The 23,757-nt window shown below is 40.9% G+C and overlaps 3 protein-coding genes and 1 non-coding gene across 4 annotated transcripts; 2 read left to right on the top strand and 2 right to left on the bottom strand.

Moving 5' to 3' along the window:
• Nucleotides 1–1,109: 1,109 nt before the first annotated feature.
• mpc2b (mitochondrial pyruvate carrier 2b) lies at nucleotides 1,110–9,007 on the top strand. Its single transcript, XM_026144383.1, has 5 exons — nucleotides 1,110–1,457; nucleotides 5,438–5,478; nucleotides 5,884–5,968; nucleotides 6,536–6,647; nucleotides 7,944–9,007. Exons 1-5 carry the CDS (start codon nucleotides 1,364–1,366, stop codon nucleotides 7,990–7,992), a joined length of 381 nt encoding a protein of 126 aa, XP_026000168.1. The 5' UTR covers nucleotides 1,110–1,363; the 3' UTR covers nucleotides 7,993–9,007.
• Nucleotides 9,008–11,347: 2,340 nt separating this feature from the next.
• rpl24 (ribosomal protein L24) lies at nucleotides 11,348–15,979 on the bottom strand. Its single transcript, XM_026144382.1, has 6 exons — nucleotides 15,904–15,979; nucleotides 15,702–15,777; nucleotides 14,941–15,051; nucleotides 13,857–13,993; nucleotides 11,636–11,699; nucleotides 11,348–11,477 (listed from the first exon to the last, which is right to left on the bottom strand). The coding sequence occupies exons 1-6, from the start codon at nucleotides 15,906–15,908 to the stop codon at nucleotides 11,397–11,399; spliced, it is 474 nt and encodes a 157-aa protein (XP_026000167.1). The 5' UTR covers nucleotides 15,909–15,979; the 3' UTR covers nucleotides 11,348–11,396.
• LOC113008545 (small nucleolar RNA SNORA23) lies at nucleotides 14,534–14,714 on the bottom strand. Its single transcript, XR_003270037.1, has one exon. It is a non-coding gene; the product is annotated as a small nucleolar RNA SNORA23 (small nucleolar RNA).
• An 81-nt stretch (nucleotides 15,980–16,060) lies between the features above and the next one.
• On the top strand, nucleotides 16,061–20,931 carry cep97 (centrosomal protein 97). Its single transcript, XM_026144381.1, has 11 exons — nucleotides 16,061–16,535; nucleotides 17,231–17,373; nucleotides 17,485–17,643; nucleotides 17,758–17,859; nucleotides 17,958–18,071; nucleotides 18,164–18,330; nucleotides 18,433–18,594; nucleotides 18,704–18,879; nucleotides 18,982–19,627; nucleotides 19,714–19,789; nucleotides 19,885–20,931. The coding sequence occupies exons 1-11, from the start codon at nucleotides 16,499–16,501 to the stop codon at nucleotides 20,371–20,373; spliced, it is 2,271 nt and encodes a 756-aa protein (XP_026000166.1). The 5' UTR covers nucleotides 16,061–16,498; the 3' UTR covers nucleotides 20,374–20,931.
• Nucleotides 20,932–23,757: the final 2,826 nt, after the last annotated feature.

The raw sequence follows: 23,757 nt of genomic DNA, 5'->3' as shown, positions 1-23,757 counted from the left end.
AAGCTTTCAACAAGTTCTTTCTCTCACCCTCTCTCTCGCACTTTTTTTCGATGCAAGGGGCAGTGTTGAGATTTTGTTACCTCGTGGCTACACAAGCCAGGAAGTACCAATGACCGAATTTGGTAAATAAACATTTTTTTACAATTATTATTTGAACATATATGAGTGTTTGTGTATAAATACACAAACAATACACATATGCTTTCAATTGTGTAAGGAAGTTCAGTTAACACTAGCAACATGCTTTGTAGTGTGTACGTGCTTTGTCTCTAGGGGCCACCGTATATATTTATCTATAAACATATATAAATAAAACCACTTTTTTTTTTTTTGCATTAGTAATTCCTTTTGTGCATAATTTTATATTGTTGTTAATAATAAATTAATTAAAGTAACAAAACAACCTGAAGTGCCTGTTGGCTATTGGAAGAGCCGGCACTTTTTAGTGAGTCGAGCTGAATGAGCCGGTTCTCTAAAAAGAGTCAGAATTTCCCATCACTAGTGTGGATAAGAGAAACTCTAAAACAAAATTCAAACTTCAATGTATATTGTTGAGTCATATTACTTAGGAAAAAGAACAGCTCCGAGAAATCATTAAAAGCTCCAAATTACCATAACATTCACGTCCATGATGAGTGCATCTTAATTTCTCACCACATCTGCACACATTTCAAGAAATCTCTGATCTTGTTTACCAGAGTTGCCAGCAAAAAATAAATAAAAAATATGGGGAGGCGAAAGACTTTGCACAGTAACGATATCTTCTGTGCATTAAATGTCTCATCACTTTTACAATATTATATGTGTAGTTCATGGCTGCACATTGGACCCATTGGACAATTTATTGCACATATTGCACATATATCTATCCTGTAAGGTTTTTCCCTCCTGTTAAACATTCTCTGGCCCTCAAGCATAAAATACAATATCTCATCATTACTATTTTCTTTAACCAGGCGTCTGGTCCAATGTTTCTTCCACTTGTTCTTACTTTTAGCTCCACCCAGTTGGCACAAACTGTGCCAATAACCTAACAGGCCTGTGTAAACCAATCACATCATGGGTATGACCGCAGTGCCCAATGAGAATAGCGCAAACCTATAGCCCCGCCGTCACGCGGTAGGTTGCATCGTACAGAAAGTCACCTCGTCGTGTCAGAGTGGGAGAAGCTACTGACAGTTAGCACCATTAGCAGCGGTCACAGTACCACCGGGAGAAGGTCGACAGCAGGATCCTCTCTGAGCCGTATCTAAATCTCACAAACAGCTTTTAAAGGTCTCTAGCTACTCGCCGAGCTAACAGTTTTGCGAGCTTGCTACTAAGTTTCCCCTCATCTCTCGCATTCATTATCAACACCTTCATCATGGCTGCGCTCAGAGCGTCCTATCACAGGATTTTGGACAGGATCGAGCACATGCTGCCCGCCAAGCTGAGACCTGTGTACAACCACCCGGCAGGTAAGACACAGTTGACCGTAATGAGTTTGTTTGGTATTGGGAGGTGGGTGACCGCAGCCGCCCTGTCCAGCCGTGATATGGGATGAGGATGCACTGACCTTTCTGCACCGCATCGTTCAGGGATCACAGTAGCACCTCTTGCGCCGATGCCCGAGCTGCATGAAATTAATTGTGTTTGCGCTGTCAGTGTAATCTGTAACCTTCCGGGATAACGCGGGCTGAGCCAAGAACCTCGGTCTGTGGAGGAAGCCAAACCCACTTTCATTCAGTTTATCGCGTTCTGGGTGTTTAACTGTGCATTTCAATCAGTCCTTTATCACTAAACTATGTAGTCGCATGCTCGGTTTGATAAGAAAAGTAGTATTGTGCCTCTGGAGAGTGACTATGAATGTAAGCCTGATTGGTTTCATATAGTTAAGGTTGGCTAAACAGAAGTTCATGCTGCTTCCTGGTCGTAACTTGGTTTTGAATAAATTAAGCCCAACTTGCACAAAAACTGATTTTCTTCTTTTGGTGGAAGGTCAAAATCTGTTTGATTGCAGAAGTAAAAAACCCGTTATGCTCTCTGCTACTTTTTTCTGTTCAGGCTTTACTTCTGTTATTTATCTACTTAACTGTGAATCACAGATATGTTCCATTCCATCTGAAATCAGAAATGCTGACTTCCAAGATGGAAGTTTCAGCTGGAATGCCCTCCAGTCAACTTAAAAGGTTGGCCTAATTTATGGTCCACCATTACAACAGTGGACAAAAAAATTAGTAAAACTTGGCTTGTGTACTGTAAGTGTTGTGTGTTTGTGACTTAATATACAGGGAACAGACCAAGCTCTATCTATGAACGTGCACTAGCTAGTGATGAATGAATTGCTCTACCTCGCAGGGTAGAAAAACAGATCCTCGCTTTTCCGGCTTTACAACTGGCAAGTTTTAAACTCAGGAGTGACATCATGCTCTGGCATAAAACTTCCGAGATAAATGGAACAGTGACCATGTCCTCCCAGCAGCTTGTTTGGCAGTGCCTCAAAGAATAAGCAGCTGTCTCAACGTAATCCAGATGCAGCCAGCTGTTTCAGCAGCACCTCCTTATTTCAGTGCCGAATCTGCATACTTACTCTTAAAATGTAATGCATGAGTTGCATGCATCAGGGCAGCTAAAGACCCTGTGGATTACTTCTATTTTTGAATGCGGTATCCTCTTGTTACTGCTGCACATCATCTGAGCTTGGATAAAGTGGGTAATGTTTCTATTTGGTGACACCCCTCCTTCTTTGTGCTCAGGTATCCTGGATATGATCCTTGCTAAATCTGCAAATAAAACTGTTCTAACTTACTTTTTTGTGTGCCTGGTATCAAGCACAGCAGGGACACAAACACAGCTCACTTCAATCAAATCTATGCTCTGCACAGCTGAAATCCAGATTTTGGCACCCACTTGTTTTGTCCCCCGACAAATTTGCCACACACCTAACTTAAAGGCCGTGCTGAGAAAGTTGGAGGCAACAGTTTGTTCTTAAAGGGATTTGTTGGGGACAACATGATCACTGTTGTTTGTTTTTATCATGCTGGCTAACCTCTCAGAACAGACTAGATTTCCAGGAGCGTGGCCGTGCGGCACCTACACTGAGCAGAGTGAAGTAGGAGGTGTAGAATAAACTTGACTACTTTTAGATGCTCGATTATTCTTCTCAAGGGGACCCCCATAATTGGTAGCTCCATATTTCTATTTGACAGTTTTGGTGTTTTTTGTTTTTTGTTGTTTGTTTCTTTGTTTTGTTTTTAACGATTTAAAGATGACGATAAACTCTAAATAAAACCAGACCCAATAACAAATTTGGCCATGTCTATATCATCCTTATCCAGTGAGTTGCAATGCACACTGAACATTTCTGGTATTTGTGCACTCACCTCCCACTTTCCCTCATGAAGGTATATTTTGTCACTATTTATCAGTCAGGGTAGTATAAATACAGAAGAATCGCCTACGAGTATAACACACTATAATTAAGCAGCAATGCCCTTCAGAACACTGTGCTAAAATCTTTAGCTCTCATTTGAAGCACAAACTAAACTGAAGGTGTTTCTCGTAAGTCTTGCTTATGTATTGAGGACACTTGATATTATCTAAAGGGATCTTGGTTAAGGAGTAACTAGTGTCACTGGTGATACTGGTCTTAGATTTGTCTGAGAGGGTACTGGAGCTCCGGGATTGTCAAGGACAACTTTTCTGATCAGGTATGAAGGGGTGGAGACAAAAGCCAACTCCCTCAAAGATGATTGGCAGCCACAAACGCTCTAGTTTCTGTTTTGCCCCGCAGCGCTGCTGGGAATGCTGATTCCAGACCAGCAGCTTTTCTTCACTGTGCTGTGGCTAATTAAGTCTTTGTGAGTCTCCTCCCAGTGGCTCACAGACACCGAGTGTCTGATCTGTGACACTCAGATCCATTGGTGTGGTTTTGATTTGAGCTTTTCACTCTTCCAGAGCTTGGATGTCTTAAGCAGGAAAAACTCAGTGAGCTCAAATACGAGCATTATATTTTGAGTGTTAACAGCCAGTGCTGTGATGTCCTGATCATCTGATGTTTTCTGTTGCTGCTTTCCAGTTCTGATGTAATAACGCCACGATTGCATCAGGGTTGTTGAGGTGGTATTTGTTTGACAGGAGTTCAAAGGTGTAAAGGTATTGCTATTTTAAAAAAAAAAAACAAAAAAAAAAACTGTGGCAATGTTATCACATGGTCTTTTATTACATTAAGGACGGCAGCTAGTTGTTGCTTTCAGAATCTATTAATGTGCTGATCTCTGAATTGGTTTTGTTTATAAAGTGACATTTAAACTTGATAACTGACCACCCAAAATATATGAAAGTATAGAAACAGAACAGAACATTTTTATTATCAATCCTCTTGACACAAATTATCTTTTTGTGAGCACAGAGAGTAAAAGTCAGCTTCACAGTATTTTCCTGTGGACAAAATGTGTAACGGTGATACTGTTGGTGATGAAAATCTCCAGACACCCCTCAATACAATGTTATCGCAGTACTTCTCTCCAGTTACAAGGTTCTTGTGGTCTCTAACATTTTGCGATATGTTGAGTACTGCAGTAACTCATAGTGAGTTTAACAAATTTTTGTTAAATGCAAATTGTGTCAAAGTTTACCTTTTTCAATATCTGTTTTAGTCAATAAGATAAAGTTGTGATTAAATCTGCCATAAGACAGTCGATCAGCCTGCAACTGAATGGGGTCAAGTTGGCAATTACACGCAGTTTGTTTCTGATAATTCGGCAGTTAACTGCGATAAATCGTCAAACATCCCATATCTCCTGCTGACTGCATAAATAGAAATTCATATTGACCACTGCATTTACGCTCAGCAGCCTTCCTCTTCTATTGAAACATAAACAGAATGCAACTAGCTGGCAGCCAGTTGATGCTAGCAGGAACGTATTCAGAGTGATGGCAACATGTTAGCAGTTTCTGCATTTATAAATTAGACAGCGATTATTTGCAAACATTTGAAAATCAGAGTGGATTGAGCTGACAGCATCCTGCCTGAAAAAAGGCGACCTGTGCAATCGCCTTGCAGTCAGGAGTAGTCGTGAGTGTGCGATGTCCTCAAGCTCTGGCCAACCAGCAACCACTTATGCCAGCATAAGTGTCATATGTTTGCTTATTTAATACAAGTCTGCTCAATTAATAGGAGGGTGGTACACGAGATGATGCAGTATCACTACCAAAATATAACACTTCTGTGCTGTAGCTATTTATTTATGTGTTTTTATTTTCCACCCCTCAACCACCAGTTTCTAAATGAGCTCAAACCTGGGTTGTCATTGTATAATTTTCTATAAGAGAAACAGCCTTCATATCAGGAGCTTTTATTTATCCTCAAATGTATTGTGTATGGTTAATACTGTGGGAAAGCTGGTTACCTCTGGAAAACTAAACGGTGTGATTTTATGTTTTGTTTTTTCTGTAGGTCCGAAAACTGTTTTCTTCTGGGCCCCAGTGTTTAAATGGGTAAGTGCACATTCACCCAGCTCGTAAGCCACAGCATAAAGTGCAGACAGACTTTAAAAATATGATTTATTTAAAACTGCTACCAAGCATGCCTTTATCCGCACCTCATCAGCAGACAGTCAGCAGTTAAGCCTCTTACCCTGTAGCTCGCACATTATCTGACACAAGTAGTTCCCTTGTTAACTCTTGACTCCTTCGGATGAAATTTGTCACACGTGGCAGTTCTGTCAATAAGAAGATTGTGTTATTTGGATGTTTTTTTTGTTTTGTTTTTTATGGGTCTATAGTTATTCCAGAATATTTTATTTTTTAAAAACCTGTCACTACCACTGTGTGATTATTGGGATTCTCATTTAAAACTGACTGATCATTAATGGAGTAAATACATCAGTCTCTTCTCTACAGGGTCTGGTTGGAGCTGGTTTGGCTGATATGACTCGACCAGCAGACAAACTCAGTACCTCTCAGTCTGCAGTGCTGACGGCCACAGGTGAGACGACACCGAAACTCAAGTCGACTTCATAATGTGTCAGTTTGGAATAAACGCGTACGTACATCCAAATGGGTTTTGTGCGAGACAATGGACAGTTTAATGGAAAAGTTTCCCTGGTAAGTCTTTCTCTGGGGCTTTTGCAGAATATTCCCCTTGGGCAGAGTTCACAGCTGGTCGACACCTTTGAGTCTTTTTCTTAATTTAGGGTTTTCAGTGAGTAAAAGGTTAACTGGAAACTTAATCCTGGTTTAAACTTTGAAAGAGGTAATGCATAGTTTGTAGTTCTTAAGCTCTGCCTTGAGTTGTTGTTGTACATTTCACATCTCGTTACTTGATCTCTGTTCAGTTTTCAGGTTTTTCCATATTCATTTTTTATTTTTTATTTTTTTAACCAATCTGTGTTAAAGGTCGCCTGTTTTGTTCCACTTTTTTTTGCACTATGTCTCTTCAAACAAATCTTATCTGCGACTCTTTGGCCAAAACACAGACTCTGTCCTGAGGAGTGACCCTGGTGTACCATCAGTGTGCGTCACGTTCACTCCTCCTGTTCTGTTTCTCCATCAGGGCTCATCTGGTCCAGATATTCGTTGGTTATCATCCCGAAAAACTGGAACCTGTTTGCTGTCAACTTCTTTGTCGGCAGTGCCGGAGCCTCACAGCTTTACAGGATCTGGAGGTGTGTGAATGCACAGTAAATGATGTTTCTGCCAGTGGGTTACATGAGCTCATAATCACTGTTAGAAGCATTTTAAAGATTAGTTATAATAAGGAATGCAAGATAATTGCACAGTAGCCTTATGTAGAGTGCTTATTTCTTAATCATTACTGATATGAAATCATGCAGGCATGTTAATGTTTGACCCTAGAGTGCTGTAGCTATAGTGAATGTATAATGTAGTGTAGTCTTCATGTGTGCTTTGCTTTCTAGTGTCAGCTGAACTCTATCAGAGGAGAGTTCAATTACAAGTCAATATTTGTTAAGACCACCTTTATTCTTCAACACACACTGAACTCTCTTTGACAGCTTTCTTCTCATTTATCTAAGTAGTCTTCAGGAATAGTTCCCCAGGCTTTGTGAAGGATATTCAAATCTCTTCTTTGGACTGGGGAGGCCAGTCTGTACTTTTCTGCACTGTTATTAAATTTTGGCAAGATCTCCAACACCACTTGCTGAGACAGCAAAAACCTGTCTCAACAATGTTGAAAGACCTTCACAAAGTCTGGAGAACTATTGCTCAACAGGACTTAAAAAAAAAAATTACAGGAAAGTTTAGCTCATCGGAAACAAGTTTTTAAAAATGACTTGATTTGAGACTTTTGCACAGTAGTGTATCAGTCAAGTGATTCTTGGAATTCAGTTTTGCTACACAAACTAGTCCCTTCGCTGAGATGAGTTGCTGCTAAGTATTCATACCACTAGATTTTTAGTGTTTTAGTGAACATAGCTTCCCGGCACATCCACAATATCCCAGTTCAAGCCCAAGAGGAGACACGAAAGCCAGTCGGGGGGGGGGGATCACAAGCTATTGCACTCTTAGTGATGGTCCCATACCTGGACAAATGGGAGGGTTGTGTGAGGAAGGCATCCGCCGTTGAATCGGTGGATCCTTCCTCTGTGGTACTCCCTTGGGAAATAAGGGAGCAGCTGAAAGTATCTTTATTTGTATTCTAGAACTCTACCAAAGTAGCTTTGCACGATTTCTATATTTTATTTATTATTATTTCACGTTCAGCTAGTACTTGATGCAGCACATCAGTTCATGGTCTCTCTGAAAGTTTGAGTTCCTGTCTCTTTAAGCCCCACTTTCATCTGATTGGTCAGTTTCTTCAGCAGACATCTGAGCTCACTGGGATTATTTTATGGTCCTTATCTGAAGCTTTGGCCATAGTTAACATGGAACACTATTTTTAGTTAAGAGGCAATTTAAACTTTGTTTGTTTGTTTGTTTGTTTGTTTTTAATCATCTAACAGGTACGAGCAGGATAAGAAGGCGGAGGCCAAACAGGCTGCGGAGTCCTGAGTGTATCGACGCTCCATTGCAGCGGACTAAAAGGGAGACTTCTTATCATCTCGACATCACACCATGCTGTCTCCGTAACATCCATGCCATAATAACCATTGTTCTACCACATTAAGCCTGTTGTCCCTGTTGGAAATATGCACTTTTCTTTAAGTTTCACATTTCCTCAGGGTGTGCTGAGGGAGGGAAGGAAAACAAAGCTTTTTTTTTTTTGCTTTTTTCTTTTTAAACTGTAGTCAACACACGCTCAAGAATGGTCATCAACGCACAAATACTTCTTGTTCAACACGTTCTGTGATTGTACAGTGTTTAATTTAAGTTCATGCTTTATATCTTGCACACTTGCTGGGAGGTCTTTGCCTTTTCCATCATCGATTTTTCAGGTGTAGCAATCAGTACCTCAGGCAGACAATTCCCAAAAAAACGAAACATGTAACTCTTAGAGTTGTGTTGAACATGGTTTAAGGAATGTGTCCAGATGAAATTAAGGATGTCATTGCACTTAACCTTTTGATTTATTTATAATTTGATCATCATGTCCCACTTGAGATCATTAAATTGTCATTGATTACCGTGTAACGATTTCTTCCATTTAATGACTTTAAATCTGTGTGAACTCAAATGTTGATTTATGAATTACTTGATTAAAAATTTGCAGTCAAAACTGTATAGGAAGATACTGTTATTTTCTAATTGTGTTTCAGGAATACTTACCTAATGCAACATATTTAACCTCTGAAGCCTTGTCTTGATTGGTAGCACGTACTGACACACTAACAGCGCTCTATTATCAAAATTGTTGTTCTGATGAAGGTGTTTTATAGTTTTTGTGTAACAATAATTATTTGAGGTCTTCCCATTGTATAAATTAACCCCTGACTAATTTAGCAATAATTAGTGCTAACAATTAATTAGACTGTTTGAACAAATGGCACTTTTGAGGATTGATCGTTATGGCTCTGTGATGACTGTCTAATGCTAATAAATATGGTTTGATGCCTACAGCTGATTTAAATTTTTAGCATTGACTAAGAATAATAAGAGATCAACATTTTTCCGCACTAACATCGCTTCACTTATTACAGTGCTCCTCTAAGAACAGCTGGAATGATGGGATCCACCATTTGTGGAGGAATGTATATTTCAGGGGCCACTGTATTAGGTATACATGTTCAACTGCTCATCTAATCAGCCAATCACATGGCTAATTCTCAGTCCATTTTGGCATGTAAACATGGCCGACCTCACGAAGTTCAAACTGAGCATCACAATTTGGAAGAAAGGTGATTTAAGTGACTGTGAAGGAGGCGTGGTTTGAGTGCTAATCTACTGGCAATTTTCCTCAACCACCTCCAAGTTTTCGAAAGAAAATACACAGTGAGCAGCAGTTCCCTGGGTGAAAATGCCTTTTTGATGTCAAAGGCGAATGGCCAGACTGCTTCCAGCTGAAAGGAAGGCAACAATAATTCAAATGAAACTCAAACAGCATGACTAAAATTGGATGATAGACAACTGGAAACCTTTTTCTTAGCCTGCTGTGTCTTGATTTCTGCTGCAACATCCAGATAGTAGGGTCAATTTTGCTTAAACGACCTGAAAGCATGCATCCACCATGCCTTATATCCACACTTCTGGCTTTTGATGGTGTGATGGACCCCTCAGTACCAAGTGATCACTCTTTATAGCACCTGAGTAGTGTTGCTGACCATGTCTGTCCCTATATGACCACAGTGTGTCCACCTGGCTGCCTCCAGCAGGATAACTCTCGATGTCAGAAAGCTCAATCGTATCACAGTCACTAGACCTCAATCCAACACAAGAGTTGCATCATGGACGAATCTGCAGCAACTGTTTGACACTATCATATCAGCATGGACCAAAATGTCAGAGGAATGCTTCCAGCTCCAGTTCTGGAGACAAAATGAGATCCAACTATTTCTGTGTACCTAATAAACTGTTTTCCGTTACTCAGGCAACTCACTTTCAAGGCAAAAGATCACCCAGCATGAACATTTCCTTTTTCCACGTCTATAACAGTAAAAAAATGTTTTGCTTATGTGAAAGTTCAGCTTTAAAGTACCACTTAAACCTAGTAAGCACTGAGGATCTTTGTTTCACATGATTAACATTTATTGAATAATAATTAAACTAATCAAAATAACCATAGCTTAATTATTACAAAAGCAGCAGCCATAAAAACTTGCAAATGTCCTTCAAACACTTGATCAGTCACTGAATCATTTCTGAGTCACCAGGAAGAGCTTTGCTCCATTTGTTTCTCTGACTGCATAAAGGTGTGAGCTGGGGTCATCAGTATAAACACCTTTAATTGCATAAGATGAGCTCAGGTTGAGAGGTGATAAAGATGAAACAAAAACTCCCCCTTCTGTTTACACTGTGAACTACAACTCTGTAACAGCTTCGGAGCCGTGTGATGAAAGATTGAAGAAAAAAAAAAAAACCGTTTAGCTCTGTTTAAAGGCAAAGTTCTGTGTGGACAGCATTCAGTGATCTGAAAGAGATCACACACCCTGCACCACCTGAGCCACTTTAGATCCCGCTCACCGGTGTTATTAGGCGTTTACAAAGGTCAGAGTAGGATGGCTATGAGGTCATTTAACTTTTTTGCCATTCAAAACAGGCTCAACAAATCTAATGAGTGAGGCAAGCCAAGTGCTAATCTTACTTAACATGTCTTTTCAGTTCATATCAGGTTATTTGTGGTAAATAATCTGAACATAATCTTATGTCTGTGTAGGTTATCAGTCATCCAGATCACAGTAGTCTCAGGAGCTTGGAAAGAAAGCAACTGGACTTTAAAGTTTAGTGAAGATGTTTTTGGGATTAAAGCAGCCTCATGGATGGAGCTGAAATTTTTTCACAAAACAAAGTCCTTTCCTTCAAAGCTCCTGAGACTACCTGAACAGACTGTTTGAAATGAAGCAGGAACAGTGGTAGTCCTGACAATAGCTCTGTTCCAATTATGCACCACTAAACCTAATGAGATCATTACTGCTATTTGTATTTACACCCATGTCTTTCCTGTTACAGGTTAACCTGGCTGCTGGGGTAAAATCTTTAGCACCATCCTGACACCACAAGCTACTTTCAGCTGTCCAGTTATTTCCCAGGAGTCACCCAGTTAATGCTGAATGTCCTTCCTGCCACAACACCAAAAGAGTTTGTCCACGACACTATGATGGTCCCATCATGTTGAAACAAAATATTCAAATACTGTAATTCATGGAACTTGGAAATGAGGCTCATTGTCACAAAAATAAATTTAAATACATAAACGTTGGGCTGCCTGGGCTTCAGTAAAGTTGTCAAATAAATACGAAAATCAGAGCATAAATGTTGGTCAACCAAAATTTTTATTCACAACCATAAACAGCGAGTCAGGTTTAGCGTTTTCCACCGACGCGAGGTGCGCTGACCTTCATGGGCTTGGCGATCTTGGGTTTCTGTGCAGCCTTAGCAGCGGCCTATGGGAGAAGAAAATCAACTAAGTTCTTGCACAAAGAAAAACTTTGAATTAAGTTGCTGAATAATCGAGTGAAGCCTGAAGAGCATGCAGTGGGGAAACTAAAAACTTGTTTTGACATCTTATTGAATAACTTCAACACAGAGCACTGGCTCTTACCTTTGCAGGTGCTGCAGCGGGCTTCTTTGCAGCCTGCTTTGCCTTCTTGGCCTCCTTGGCAGCTCTGAGAGAACAAAGAGAACCAAATTTAGTCCAAACCAATCAAAGTGACCAAAAAAAATTCAAAACAACAATTTCTTTATATAATTTTTTAATATACCGTAATTGTCGGGCTATAAGCCGCTACTTTTTGCACAAGCTTTGAACCCTGCGGCTTTTAGTCAGGTGCGGCTTTTCTATAGATTGTCCAAGATTTTTGTGATATCGTAAGACGATTTGTTTTGTTTGTTCCGCTGTTGTACGGCACTACGTTGCCTGGCGGAAGGATCGGGGTTCAAGAGTGGTATGTTGGTCACATGTCCATCCGCCAGGCAACATAGTGCCGTACAAGTAGCGCGAAAAACAAACTTCAAAGTAGCGCTACGCGTTCAGCTGGAGTCGTGGATGACGAGCGGCGATAAACTTGCGAAAAGCAAGTTGTGCTCAACTCCACCGGTGGATCCTGACAGCGTGGAAAAGTGCGCAAACATCCATGATCACCAACGGATTTCGAAGGGCTGGACTGCTGCATGATGAAGAGGAGGACACCGCCACGGCCCTTCAGAGGGTGTTCGACTCCGACACTGACAATGAGGATTTCTTTGGTTTTGAAAGTGACAACGAAGGAAAGAAGCTGAGAGTGGATGACGAAGCCATCCTGAGCCTGTTCGTTTCCGACACTGGAGAAGAGGACTTTGGTGGTTTTAGTGCGCAGGAAGATGGTGGTGAATGACTGACTTTTCTTCTTGTTAAAGCAGTGTCACTGCACCTGAGCCTAAAAGGTAGTCCGAATCTATTTTTCTGGGTTACTGTTATGTACTACATTTGTTACTCATTTATGAAGCACAGCACATGTGCAAATATGTACCCATAACTTGTTTTTCAAAATATTAATAAAAGGGGTGTGTCTCCAAACAGCCATCTCTTTCCTGACAATTCGCTTTGTGCATATTCTCTTACATATGATAAGTCAACATTGAAACACCTGCGGCTTTTGGTCAGGTGCGGCTAATGTATGTACAAAACAGGATTTTCCCCTGATTTTAGCTTGTGCGGCTAATATTCAGGTGCGCTTTGTAGTCCGGGAAATACGGTATGTATTTGAATACTTTATTTTTAACTTGAGCATTGGTTGCTCCTCATGACCTCAGCCCTTTTTGCGCCACTCACTGTGAGAAACATGCTTTATAATCGTATTTTATTATGACTGGAATAACAAAGTGAACTTGAAGTGCTATTAAAGTGTTCACTGTAGTAATTATTTACAGTGACTGATTACACTGACAGCCTGATCAGAAGCTGTTTTTACTGAATATTTCCAATCAATGATTAAGTGTTGCAACTCTAAAGGCTTCCTCATTTTCTTGGACTAGAATACCAACAACTTTAAAAAACAATCTAAAGACGGTGGCAGCATCAGTATTTTCTTGTTTTTAATAACATTAAGCTTAAATACAGCATGTTTGTGATCAGTTCAGGTTCATAGGTGCAGCTGTTCTCTCATGCAGGAGTTCATATTGGGGGTTTTCTGACTGTTCGGTGAGTGTTTAAAGGACCAGAAGCATTCAGAGACTTTTGCTAATATCACTCAGTAATGTTAGATGTGTTCTTTGATGATAAAACTAATCCTGAAGTAATGAATATCAGGAATTTAAGTGTCTAGTGTAGCAGCAGAGTGGACTCAGTCTGCAGAATAGAATTAAATCAGGAAGTGCTGCAACACCCTGTAATTCACTTTATTTTAATTATGCTGAAGCAAGCCCCAGATTAATGTTCACTCAGATTATATTTGACTGCTGTGTTTGTGTATCAGCTAAGCCTGCAGGGGGAAACAAAGAAAATCATTTGTTTCTTGCTGTGTTACTATGAAAAGTCCCTGCAGTCAGCGTTTCAATGCCCTCATAAAGGCACTCTCCTGTTTTATTAAATTCTATTTTTTTTTTAATGAAAACTAACACAATTAAATCTCATTCTTAAAAATATGAAACCAATAAAATGCCCAATGCAACCTCTGGGCAAGTCGGCCAATATCGTCTACACTGGATTCTAATCCAACCCTTCTTTATTCCGAATAATACTCTGACACAATTTTATCACCTTCAAGATCACAAGACTAAAAAAAAAAAAAAAGACAAAAAAAATAAATAAAAAAAGAGGTACACAGGGTACTTTGTCCTCTTACCTGATGGCCTGCTCCCTCTGGGCCTTGCGGACCTCGGGCTTCTGGTTCCTCTTGGCCATGATCTCAGCCAGGGAGGCGCCAGTGATGGCCCTCGTGAATTTCACTGCACGGCGGGTACGCTTCTTTGCCACCTCTTCCTGTTAAAAAAAAAAATACAATACATTGGTTTACTTAAAAAAATAATGGTTTTTCATGTTCACATGAAGAATAGAAGACAAACCTGTTAGTCACAAAGAAATGAGTGGCTAATCTATCTGAAAGGAAATGTGTCTACATATTTACTCTAGTCTACACCGCCAAAGGGGTGGTTGCAGTCATAAATGAACAGTTATTAACCAATTTTCTCAAACTGCCATCTAAGGCATGGCAAAATCAGTATTAAAGCATGTGTCTAGCCATCCAACAAGTCAGTTTTGCGTGTTTTCTGATGCATCACCATCCATAGGAACCGTAACAGTCAAAAGCTGTAACCATGAAAATCTAAAAACCTGAGATAAATTGAGTAAAATACGTTGTCATGCTACAGCAATGGTGAGTAACAGAAGTTTTAATAACTCAGCATATTGTAAACAAAACACATTTCTTATGTTTGCCTTTAAATTTCACAAAGCCAACACCAAATCCTTGAACTACTTTAACAGGACTACACACAATCCATCCACAGGTAGCAACTGTCAGCATGTTGGAGAGTTTGGAGGCTGACCGATGAGAATATGTCTGCAAAGACGTCAAAGGCCAGTACTATGATCTCCAGATATTCTGTGGCTGCAGGTGTGGAGTGAGCGCTGCTGCTCAGTCTGCAAAACACAGTTGAGCAACAACACGTAACACGGACCAACACCGTGCACACCATCCACCCGCAGCCAGTCTGATGTATAAATTGGAGCTTGAGTAAATGTGACGATCTACTTTTATATCTAATAGCTAAGATTAGTTTATCTGTTTCACAAATGACCAGTATCAACACAGCAATTAACTGCTGGACCCACAAAGTCTGTCTGCCATGGAAAAATAGCTACATTTTCACTTCAGTCTCCTTGTAAACAAATATAAATGATGAACTCATATACAGGATTGTACTTACAGACTGGCCCTTCTTGTGCTTGCGTCTGTACAGCACAGTCCAGTTGATCTGTCTGGGGTTCCTCTTGGCCAGGAAGGCAGACTCGCACTTGGCATTCAAAAACTGGAACACCTAACAAAGACAAAAATAAATAATTAAATAACCGAATGTTACTCATGTCTGCCTTTAATTACGACAATTACACCCTGTACTATCCACCTGAGCTACAAACTGACTTTGGATGCTGACAGCAGTCTGTCATATGTGACAAAACTGAATCTAAAGCACACCTTGCATTGTGGAACTGTTCACAAGTATCATAAACTTGATACATAACGAAATTTAACTGCATTAATTATAAGTAGTAGGCAACAGCTCAGGACAGAGCCACATTTTGAGTGAAGCTACATACTTATGCATCTTGTTTTCTCCTAGATGTACTTACACAAATAAATGACACTTTATCTAAAACACCTGTAGGCTCTTTTCAGAACAAGTCACAGTCAACAGAGCCTATAGGTCTCTATGACTGTTATCTATCATAATACTATCGCAGTCAAATACACCCGTGTGGCTGAACCTAAAAATGCTATCGTTTAGCTGCTAACATTAGCGGGTTATACAGGACTCAATTGGGCCCGTTGTGAGTGTGTCTTTCAATAGACAAATTTTAAATCACATTCACAGGGGATATTTAATGCTGAGCCGGTAAAGTGATCTTCATAAAATAGTTTTGGGACAGAGCGAGAAGAAACCGGTGTCGGACTTTGCCAGCTAGTTACCTTCCCGTCTATCCTGGCGTATCGGCGGCCATGGCCGGGGTATATTTTATACCCGCTGAAACTGCACAACTCGACCCTGAAAACGACAAATACAGATCATCAGCGAAAGAGAACCGTACATAGTTTCTTTCAATGCACTTATCATCCTTAAAGTATTTATTTAAATACTGAGATGGCATTTGATAGCATTGCATACACTCACTTCATGATGGCTACGAGAGGGCACAAAACCGGAAAGAAAGATGACGGATGCGGAAACGGAATTTACTGACTACGAGATTGATATTTGTGAACAAATTTAAAAATTCTGACCGTTAATGTTTCAGTAATGCTTTAAAATCAGTGAACCTATACGATATATTTTTTTCTATTATAAAAATATTTTAGTCAAATTTATACATTGACCAGCAGCACAATGGTGACGTCACATTTAGACGGTTGCCTAGCAAGCAATTAGCTAGCTGCTCTTGGCTTAATAATACACAACAGCAGCGTATTAAACACTCTAAAATGAAATATGAGATAACTATGGTCACTTCAGACGCATTTTTCCTATTAACGTTAATGTTTCCCTTCTTTATTCTTTGCTTAAATCTGGCTGGCGCGTTTCAGCAACCTTAGCGCGCTGTAGGATAATTGTAGTCTTTTCGACTTCCATAGACGCAACGTTGCAAGGGGCGAGACATCCTTTATGAACTACAAATCCCAGAGCCCCTCGATTACGCAGTTTGACAACACACAGACGCTTCTTGTCTTTCCTACTACAGCTAACGCTAGCTGTGGTCTGGGTCGATAGGATGGGTGTATCAGATTTACAGTTTGATAGAAATGCTGGTAAGTAGTCGGTCATCTATTTTAGTCAAACATATTAATATTCCTTTGAAAGGTAGCCCATAGGAAGATGTTTCTCACCGGCGGAGGTTAACGGGAGAACACTACAGAGTGCTGTCGTTAGCTAGTTCACCTTTCATGAGCATTAAAACATCACGCGTCAGTCCTTTTCTGGCATATTTGTAAATTAAGTTTTAGCAAAGTTTTCCGAAACCTTAAACATGAAACCAGGTTGTCTGGGACAAATTTAGGTTCTGCAGGTGTTGACAGACAGGCACACTGGGCAGAGGCTTGATTTCTTGACCTTCTTAGCCTTCAAATGACAGTGATCAATAGAAGATTATGTAAACTAATTCAGGGGACTTGCCAGAAACTGTAACTAAGATTTTTATTTTATTTTTTTTTGCATGGTAGGTTGCTAGTTGTTACAGTTCTATACCCATTCATAAGCTATTATAGTAGTCTGGGTAGCCCATAATTAACCCATCACCACCCTCTAGTAGAGTACAAGAGGGGTAGCCTACAAAAACTGACCAAAATTTGGGATTTGGGAAAAAGGTTCAGGTTCAAGATAAGCCTAATGCTGTTGACTTATGAGATATACTTAATGTGCATGACTGATTTCACAAGATATCTTTATGGAAAACCAAGACCCACATTGTGCTTTTTAAGTCTGCTGAATCTCTTTATCCTGCCAGGACCTGTGGTGGATCTTTCAGCCCGAGGTATGCAGAAGTTGGAGCCCAGTTTCACCTGCTCAGAAGAGACTCACACTCTCATCCTGGACGGGAACAACATCATGAAGCTGGACCACCTAGAAAGGAATCCAGGCCTTCAGCAGGTAACAAACCCTTTAGTTTAAAATTTTCTTCATAATCTCCCCAGCCATTAGAGTCCAGATACCACACACCAGTTCATGATTTGATGTCTTTTCTTTCTTTTCCTTCTTTAGCTGTCTGTAGCCAGTAATCGTCTGGTGAGAATGATGGGTGTGTCTCGGCTGACAGAGTTGAGAGTCCTAAATCTTCCCAATAACAGTATAGGCTACATTGAGGGGCTGAGAGATCTGCCTCACCTAAAGTGGCTCAACCTCTCTGGCAACAATATTAAGGTGAGGATATGAGATATTTTAACATCCTTTACACAGATCCTGTAATTTACTGACAGCAAATTCAGTCCATGTGTAATGACAAATATTTAATCCACTGTGCAATCTTTCACACAGGTCATTGAGCAACTTAACAACTGTGTCTCTCTTCAACACTTGGATCTGTCTGACAATAACATATCTGCCATTGGTGATCTGACCAAACTGGTGGCACTAAAGGTCAGTGTGCTGAGACCTCTGAATATATGCTCAGACTAGCCCTATATTAATGGTATTGTTGATTTTCTTGACGGCATCATTTTCTGTCAATGTTGCAGACTCTGTTACTTCACGGAAACAGCATCACAACACTCCGAACTGTCCCCGCTCACCTTCCTGCCCAATTATCTATTCTCTCCCTGGCAGAAAATGAGATTAGGGATCTTAATGAAGTAATTATGTTCTCCCTTATTTAATACAGTCACACTGGTTATATTAAAATTACCTAATATTACTATGACTGACTATAAACTGATTACTCCAGATGTCATACCTGGCGCCACTTCATGAGCTGGAGCAGCTTTCCATCATGAGCAACCCTTGTGTTATGGCGACCCCATCTCTGCCTGGTTTCGACTATCGGCCATATGTCATGAGTTGGTGCCTGAGCCTGAAGGTCCTGGATGGCTATGTAGTGACACAGAAAGAGGGGTGTGTATATTCTCGTGCTTAATATCATCAGTACAAAAGCATCAGAATGCCTGAGTGTCTTTTTTTTTTCTTTTTTGCTGTGTGTTATTGTTAAATTTACAGTCTGAAAGCTGAGTGGCTCTACAGTCAGGGCAAAGGTCGCTCATATCGACCAGGGCAGCACATTCAACTGCTGCAGTACCTGGCCACTGTCTGCCCTGTGACGGCATCACCTGCCATCACAGCTGAGGATGCCAAATTGGAGAAGATTCTCAGTAAACAGAGGTTGAAATCTTAATATAGATAAACTGCAAGGGAAAAAAAATCATTACCCAGTATCCACTTCTTGGTCATGGTAGCACACATCATTCTTAATCCTTCATAACTGTCTCAGGTTTCATCAGAGACAACTGCTGGAGGAGACCCGGGGAGGCTGTCGCAGTCCTCCTCGACCAACTCAGCTTGATGTGGAGAGTCACAGTCCGTCACATAGAGTTCCACAAGGGGGAGCCAGAGAGTTGAAGAATATCACTGTACCTGGACCAGCTGTTCCATCAGTCCCGCAGACAGGTAAGAGGGCTGCCTGCCTGGCACCCTGGTCCAAGACCAGTGAGAATCATGTATTTGAATTAGGTTGTAGCACTAATCGTTGATTTGTCTGCTCTCCTGTAGAGCCAGTTGTTCGGTTTAACACCTGGGTGAGCTCTGACTTTTCCAATCCGTCACTGCCCATAGTATGTCGCCCAAGGCTCAGCGAGGAACAAATTTATTTGGAGGATGTGCAGACAGGTGAGGACAAACTCAACAGTAGCATACTTTCTTCAGAGTCCACCTTCATCCCCTTCACACCTGATCTGGAGCCACGATCGACCCACTCTGACAGCGAGGACGAGACGGAGACATTCGAGCCAGATTCCCTGGCACCAAAGCACCCAGCGCAGTCCAAAAAGCAAAACGCCAACAATCCACAGCATCCACCCACAGTAGAGCAGCACGAGAGAAAGAAGCTTGAAGGAGAAGAAGTTATTTCTGCTACAGATTCAACATCTAGTGGATTGCTAGGAGTCAGAGTTAGCACTCTACAGAATGACCTAGATAGTGATTTTGTTAAAGCTGAGGTGAAAGAAGCTCAGAAGCAGGAAGAAGTTGAGAGTAAATCAAGTGTGACAGAAGCAGACAGAGCTGCAATTAAAATACAGTCCTGGTGGAGAGGCCATTACACGCGGTGCTGTCACCCCATGGCCAGAGAGGTGCGCAGTGAAATCCGTCTACGCAGGATGCAGGAACACATCCTCTTCCTGTCTGAGAAGTTGGATCAGTAAGTGACCGACAAGCAGCACTGGTGATACTCTTTCTGCGATGCATAGGTGTTAATCAGTGACAGTGAATCTGGTTTGTTTGCAGTGTGCAGAAGCAGTATGAGGAGGAGAGGCTGCAAAGGCTCGTTCAGGAGGAAGCTTTGAAGTTTCTATGGAAAGAGGTAGTTTCTGTTTAACATTGTAAGATATGTATAATATTGTTTCAAGAAATCTGTCCATAAATTCATAGTTTACGTTCTGTGTGATTTGTGTGTAGTTCCAGGCTATGCAGCAGTGGAAGCAGTCTGTGGAGCAGCAGCTGGCAGTCGTTACGCAAGCCGCCACCCCTGCTCAGATCTCATCCCCTGGACTTTGCAAGGCCACCCCACCCGTTGCTTCCAGTACCACCAACCCACCCAGCACAGATGTCTCCTTCCCAGACTCTGGCTTCCAGTTGACTTGCGATCAGCAGGTGGCGCAAGAGGACAGCTTCCTGAGCAGTGGGACAGCAGACTCTCTGAAAACAGTGCGAGCGCTAAGCCCCGTTTGTAGTGGCCTCGCTAATGGCAGCGATGGAGCAGACAGTGCAGACTGCAGCCTGCTGGAGCAATATCTGTCCTCTGTACAGCAGAGGGAGGAGGCAGAGGAGGCAGTTAGCGATAGAACAGAAACGCCACAGCCGTCCTCACCGGCATCACCCAGCAAGGTGGCACAGACTAGCTCCCCCATGGGGAAGGCAGCAGAATCAGCTCCTGGCTCTACCTGAGAGTCCTCACCCGTTAGAAAACTGTATAGAACCACTGACTGAGTGTGTGTAAATTAACACTGAGCATAAGCTTAGAGACAGATCTTTCTCTGCAGTAATCTTAATTAATAACCCAGAAAACAGTGGTCTTAGCTCTAAAACCAGATTGAAACAAGTACAGTCCTCTGAATGTAGCTCTAGTGCTTCTTTATACTCCAACACTTTGATCCGTTCTTTTATTAATGAACAATTTCCTCTCTGTGTAAAGACACTGAATGTGATGTAACTTAAGAAGGTATCAGTAAAGTGAAAGTAGAGGTTACTACCTCTGCCTACTAAGACAGACATGTTGTGACCTGTTACTTCTACTGTTTGGAAAAGTAGAAGTTGCTGTGTTAAAGAATTGCACTTGTAACGACACATATGCTTTACTATATATCTCTGTTGTTCCAACCAGTGTGGATGGCTGGCCTGCTTTGTATTGACTGCAGGTCAGCATTAACTGATAATCAACAGAAAAATGTCATGTATCCCTATCTTGTGAAAAATGTAAATAAATATGTACTTATAATTTTCTAATTTCTATCTACTTTTCATTTTTATAATGTCTTATTTAAAGTTATTCTCATTATTGTGTGATTATTTCTTAGATGTTTAATAAATCAGTGTAAATGAATTTACACTAATTCCAGTTCATTAAAATAATCTGTTATACCTCATAGCTATAATGCAAGTACAGATAAATAGATACTTTATTGGTCTCAAGGGAATTTTTGTGCTACAGTGGCTGGATAAAGAATAAAAACAGTATAGTGTACAATAAACAACAAAGTTATACAATGAAAATTTTATACATGCCACATTGACAAAAAACTAACCAAAGTAAAAATAAAGTTTGCTAAAAAAAGAAAAAAGAACGGATTCAAAATGCTTTATGCTTCTGAGATGAATGGATCTCTGAAATTTAACAAACTTCAGTTTAGACCATGGTGATCGAGTGTTGCCTTGAAAAGCTTCTCTATCCCCCTGGCAAATAGCACACTGTGTGTTACTTTCAATTTCATTACCCCATATAGCTCCACCACACTGCAGCCATCATTATGCCAGGACACGATCCATCTTACTTTGGCTTATAAATCAGAATTAGTAGAACACAGCAGCCTATAAATTTCTGAATGTCTGTGGCCTTTAAAAGTAATGAACTCGTAACAGATTTTACTTGGAAAATAAGATTGAAAATATTTTGAGCATAAAGTCAGTTTTCCATTATTTGAAAAGTGCTACCTTTTTGATCAATTTACTCTAATGTGCTATATCACCAGTATCTTCCTCTGTCACACCGACCCTATGCATGTCCTTCTTCACTACATCCATGAACATTCTCTGTGATCCTTGTCTTATCTTCCTCCCTGGCAGCTCTGCATTCAGCATCCTTTGTTCAAATATTACCACTCTCTCTCCTCTGCACATGTCCAAATGCTCTCTTCCTTGCCTCTGTAATTTAACCTCTAGTTTTTTACACTGATCAAACATAATATTACGACCAACTGCCCAATATTGTGTTGCCAAAATAGCCCTGACCCTGGGTCTTTCCACCAGACCCTGGCCAGTGTGTTTGAGTATCCGGCACTGAAATGTTAGCAACAGATCCTTTAAAACTTGTAAGATGCAAGGTGTGTCCTTTGTGGATCTGACTTGTTTGCCCAGCAAATCCCACAGATGTTTGATTGGATTGAGGTTTGGGAAATATGTAGGCCAAGTCAGCGCCTTAAACTCATTGTTGTGCTCATCAAACCACTGATGAGTACCCTGATGAAAGAGGCCACAGCAAACAAGGAATATAGTTTCCATAAAAGGATGTGCATTGTTTGTTACCACACTTAGATAGGTGATGTCAAAGTAACATGCACATGGATGTCAGGAACCAAGGTTTCCCAGCAGGACACGGCCCAAAGCAACACACTGCCTCTGCAAGCTTGACGTGTTCCCAGGTAAGTGACACCCAGCCATCCACGATTCATCAGACCAGGCCACCTTCTTCTATTGCTCCGTGGTCCAGTTTTCACACTCACATCCTTTGAAATCCGTGGACTGACTGCTAATTACTTTGAAAGCTGGGTCACTGGGCAGGATGTCAGGACACATTGTGTGTAGCACAGTGAGAGAGTGAATGGAAATAAACAAAACATGAAACACAGAGACAACATTGAGGGAACATGAAGTAAATAACCCCAAGGAGGGCTGAACTTGTGGGCTCAAATGATACAACGGGGGCAAACAGAATCTAGAAACCAAGCCCACTTCTCAAAATCAAAACAACAATGAATTACGATTCAAAAGTCCAAAAAACACAAAACACTGAGTCAAAGAACCAGAACCAAGACACACAGGAAGTGCTGATTTTTTTTCTGCGTCACAAAACTAATTTTCTTACTCTTCTTCTTCTCTTTGTATCACTGTTATTGTTGCTGTTACAAAGGAACAGCTGAAGTATACCGAGTGGCCACCTGGGGACGCAGTAGCACCCACTCAGTCACCCAATCCACTGCAATTTCTTTTTTCCCACCCTCATCATGATGGGTGGGAAAATAAATTAATTGATTTTATTTCAATTAATTTATTGAAATAAAATTAATAAATTAATTGATTTTATTTATTTATTTATTTGCCAAGCGTAAGGTGACCTGTTCGATTCCAGCCTGGTTCTCTGTGGGGTTACGCCAGAAAGCGCATCCGCTGTAACAGCTCAACCCACCGTGGACATACTATCCTCCTCCCCTCTCGTGAGCGAGGACCAGTGGAAATCGCCTTATCTTAAAGCCCACATTGCTCTTCTGCTACCATCCTCCTCATCCTGCTTCAGGGATCGGACATGGTGGGGCTCCGTAACGTGTAAGTACGGCGCGCACAAATGAGCAAACATTTGTTCTGAATATGCGGAAATCTGCGGTGTCTTTGTTGGCGTCGTCGCAGCGGTTCGTGTGACAAAAGCTGCTGAATAATAGGAATAATATAAACAGAAATTTCCATCTCTTACAAGATGGAGATGAGCTTCATCCTAACCCAGAATAAGAGCCGCTAATCATTATCACCGACTATTACTACAGAGAGACAGGACGCCTTATCTGCTAGAAGTGCTCATGTCAGCGCAGAAATGTGGGTTGTATTTTTTTTTTAGGTTAAAAAGAGCAATAACCTTGATGTGGACTAATTCACAGCTATTGTTCTGTCAACAGATTAGCATCCATTTTTTAAAATCTATGTTTATGTTAAGAATAACAAAAGCAGGCCATTTGGAAAAAGCTCTACTTTAGCCATGTGTACATATTCAGATACGTGCGTAAGACACACACACACACACACACACACACACACACACACACACACACCACCAACAAACAAACC

This window comes from Astatotilapia calliptera, chromosome 16 (assembly GCF_900246225.1).
Source record: "Astatotilapia calliptera chromosome 16, fAstCal1.2, whole genome shotgun sequence".
Classification (NCBI taxonomy): domain Eukaryota; kingdom Metazoa; phylum Chordata; class Actinopteri; order Cichliformes; family Cichlidae; genus Astatotilapia; species Astatotilapia calliptera.
Note: the sequence above shows the minus strand (reverse complement) of the source record. Positions and strands in the feature narration are given on the sequence as shown.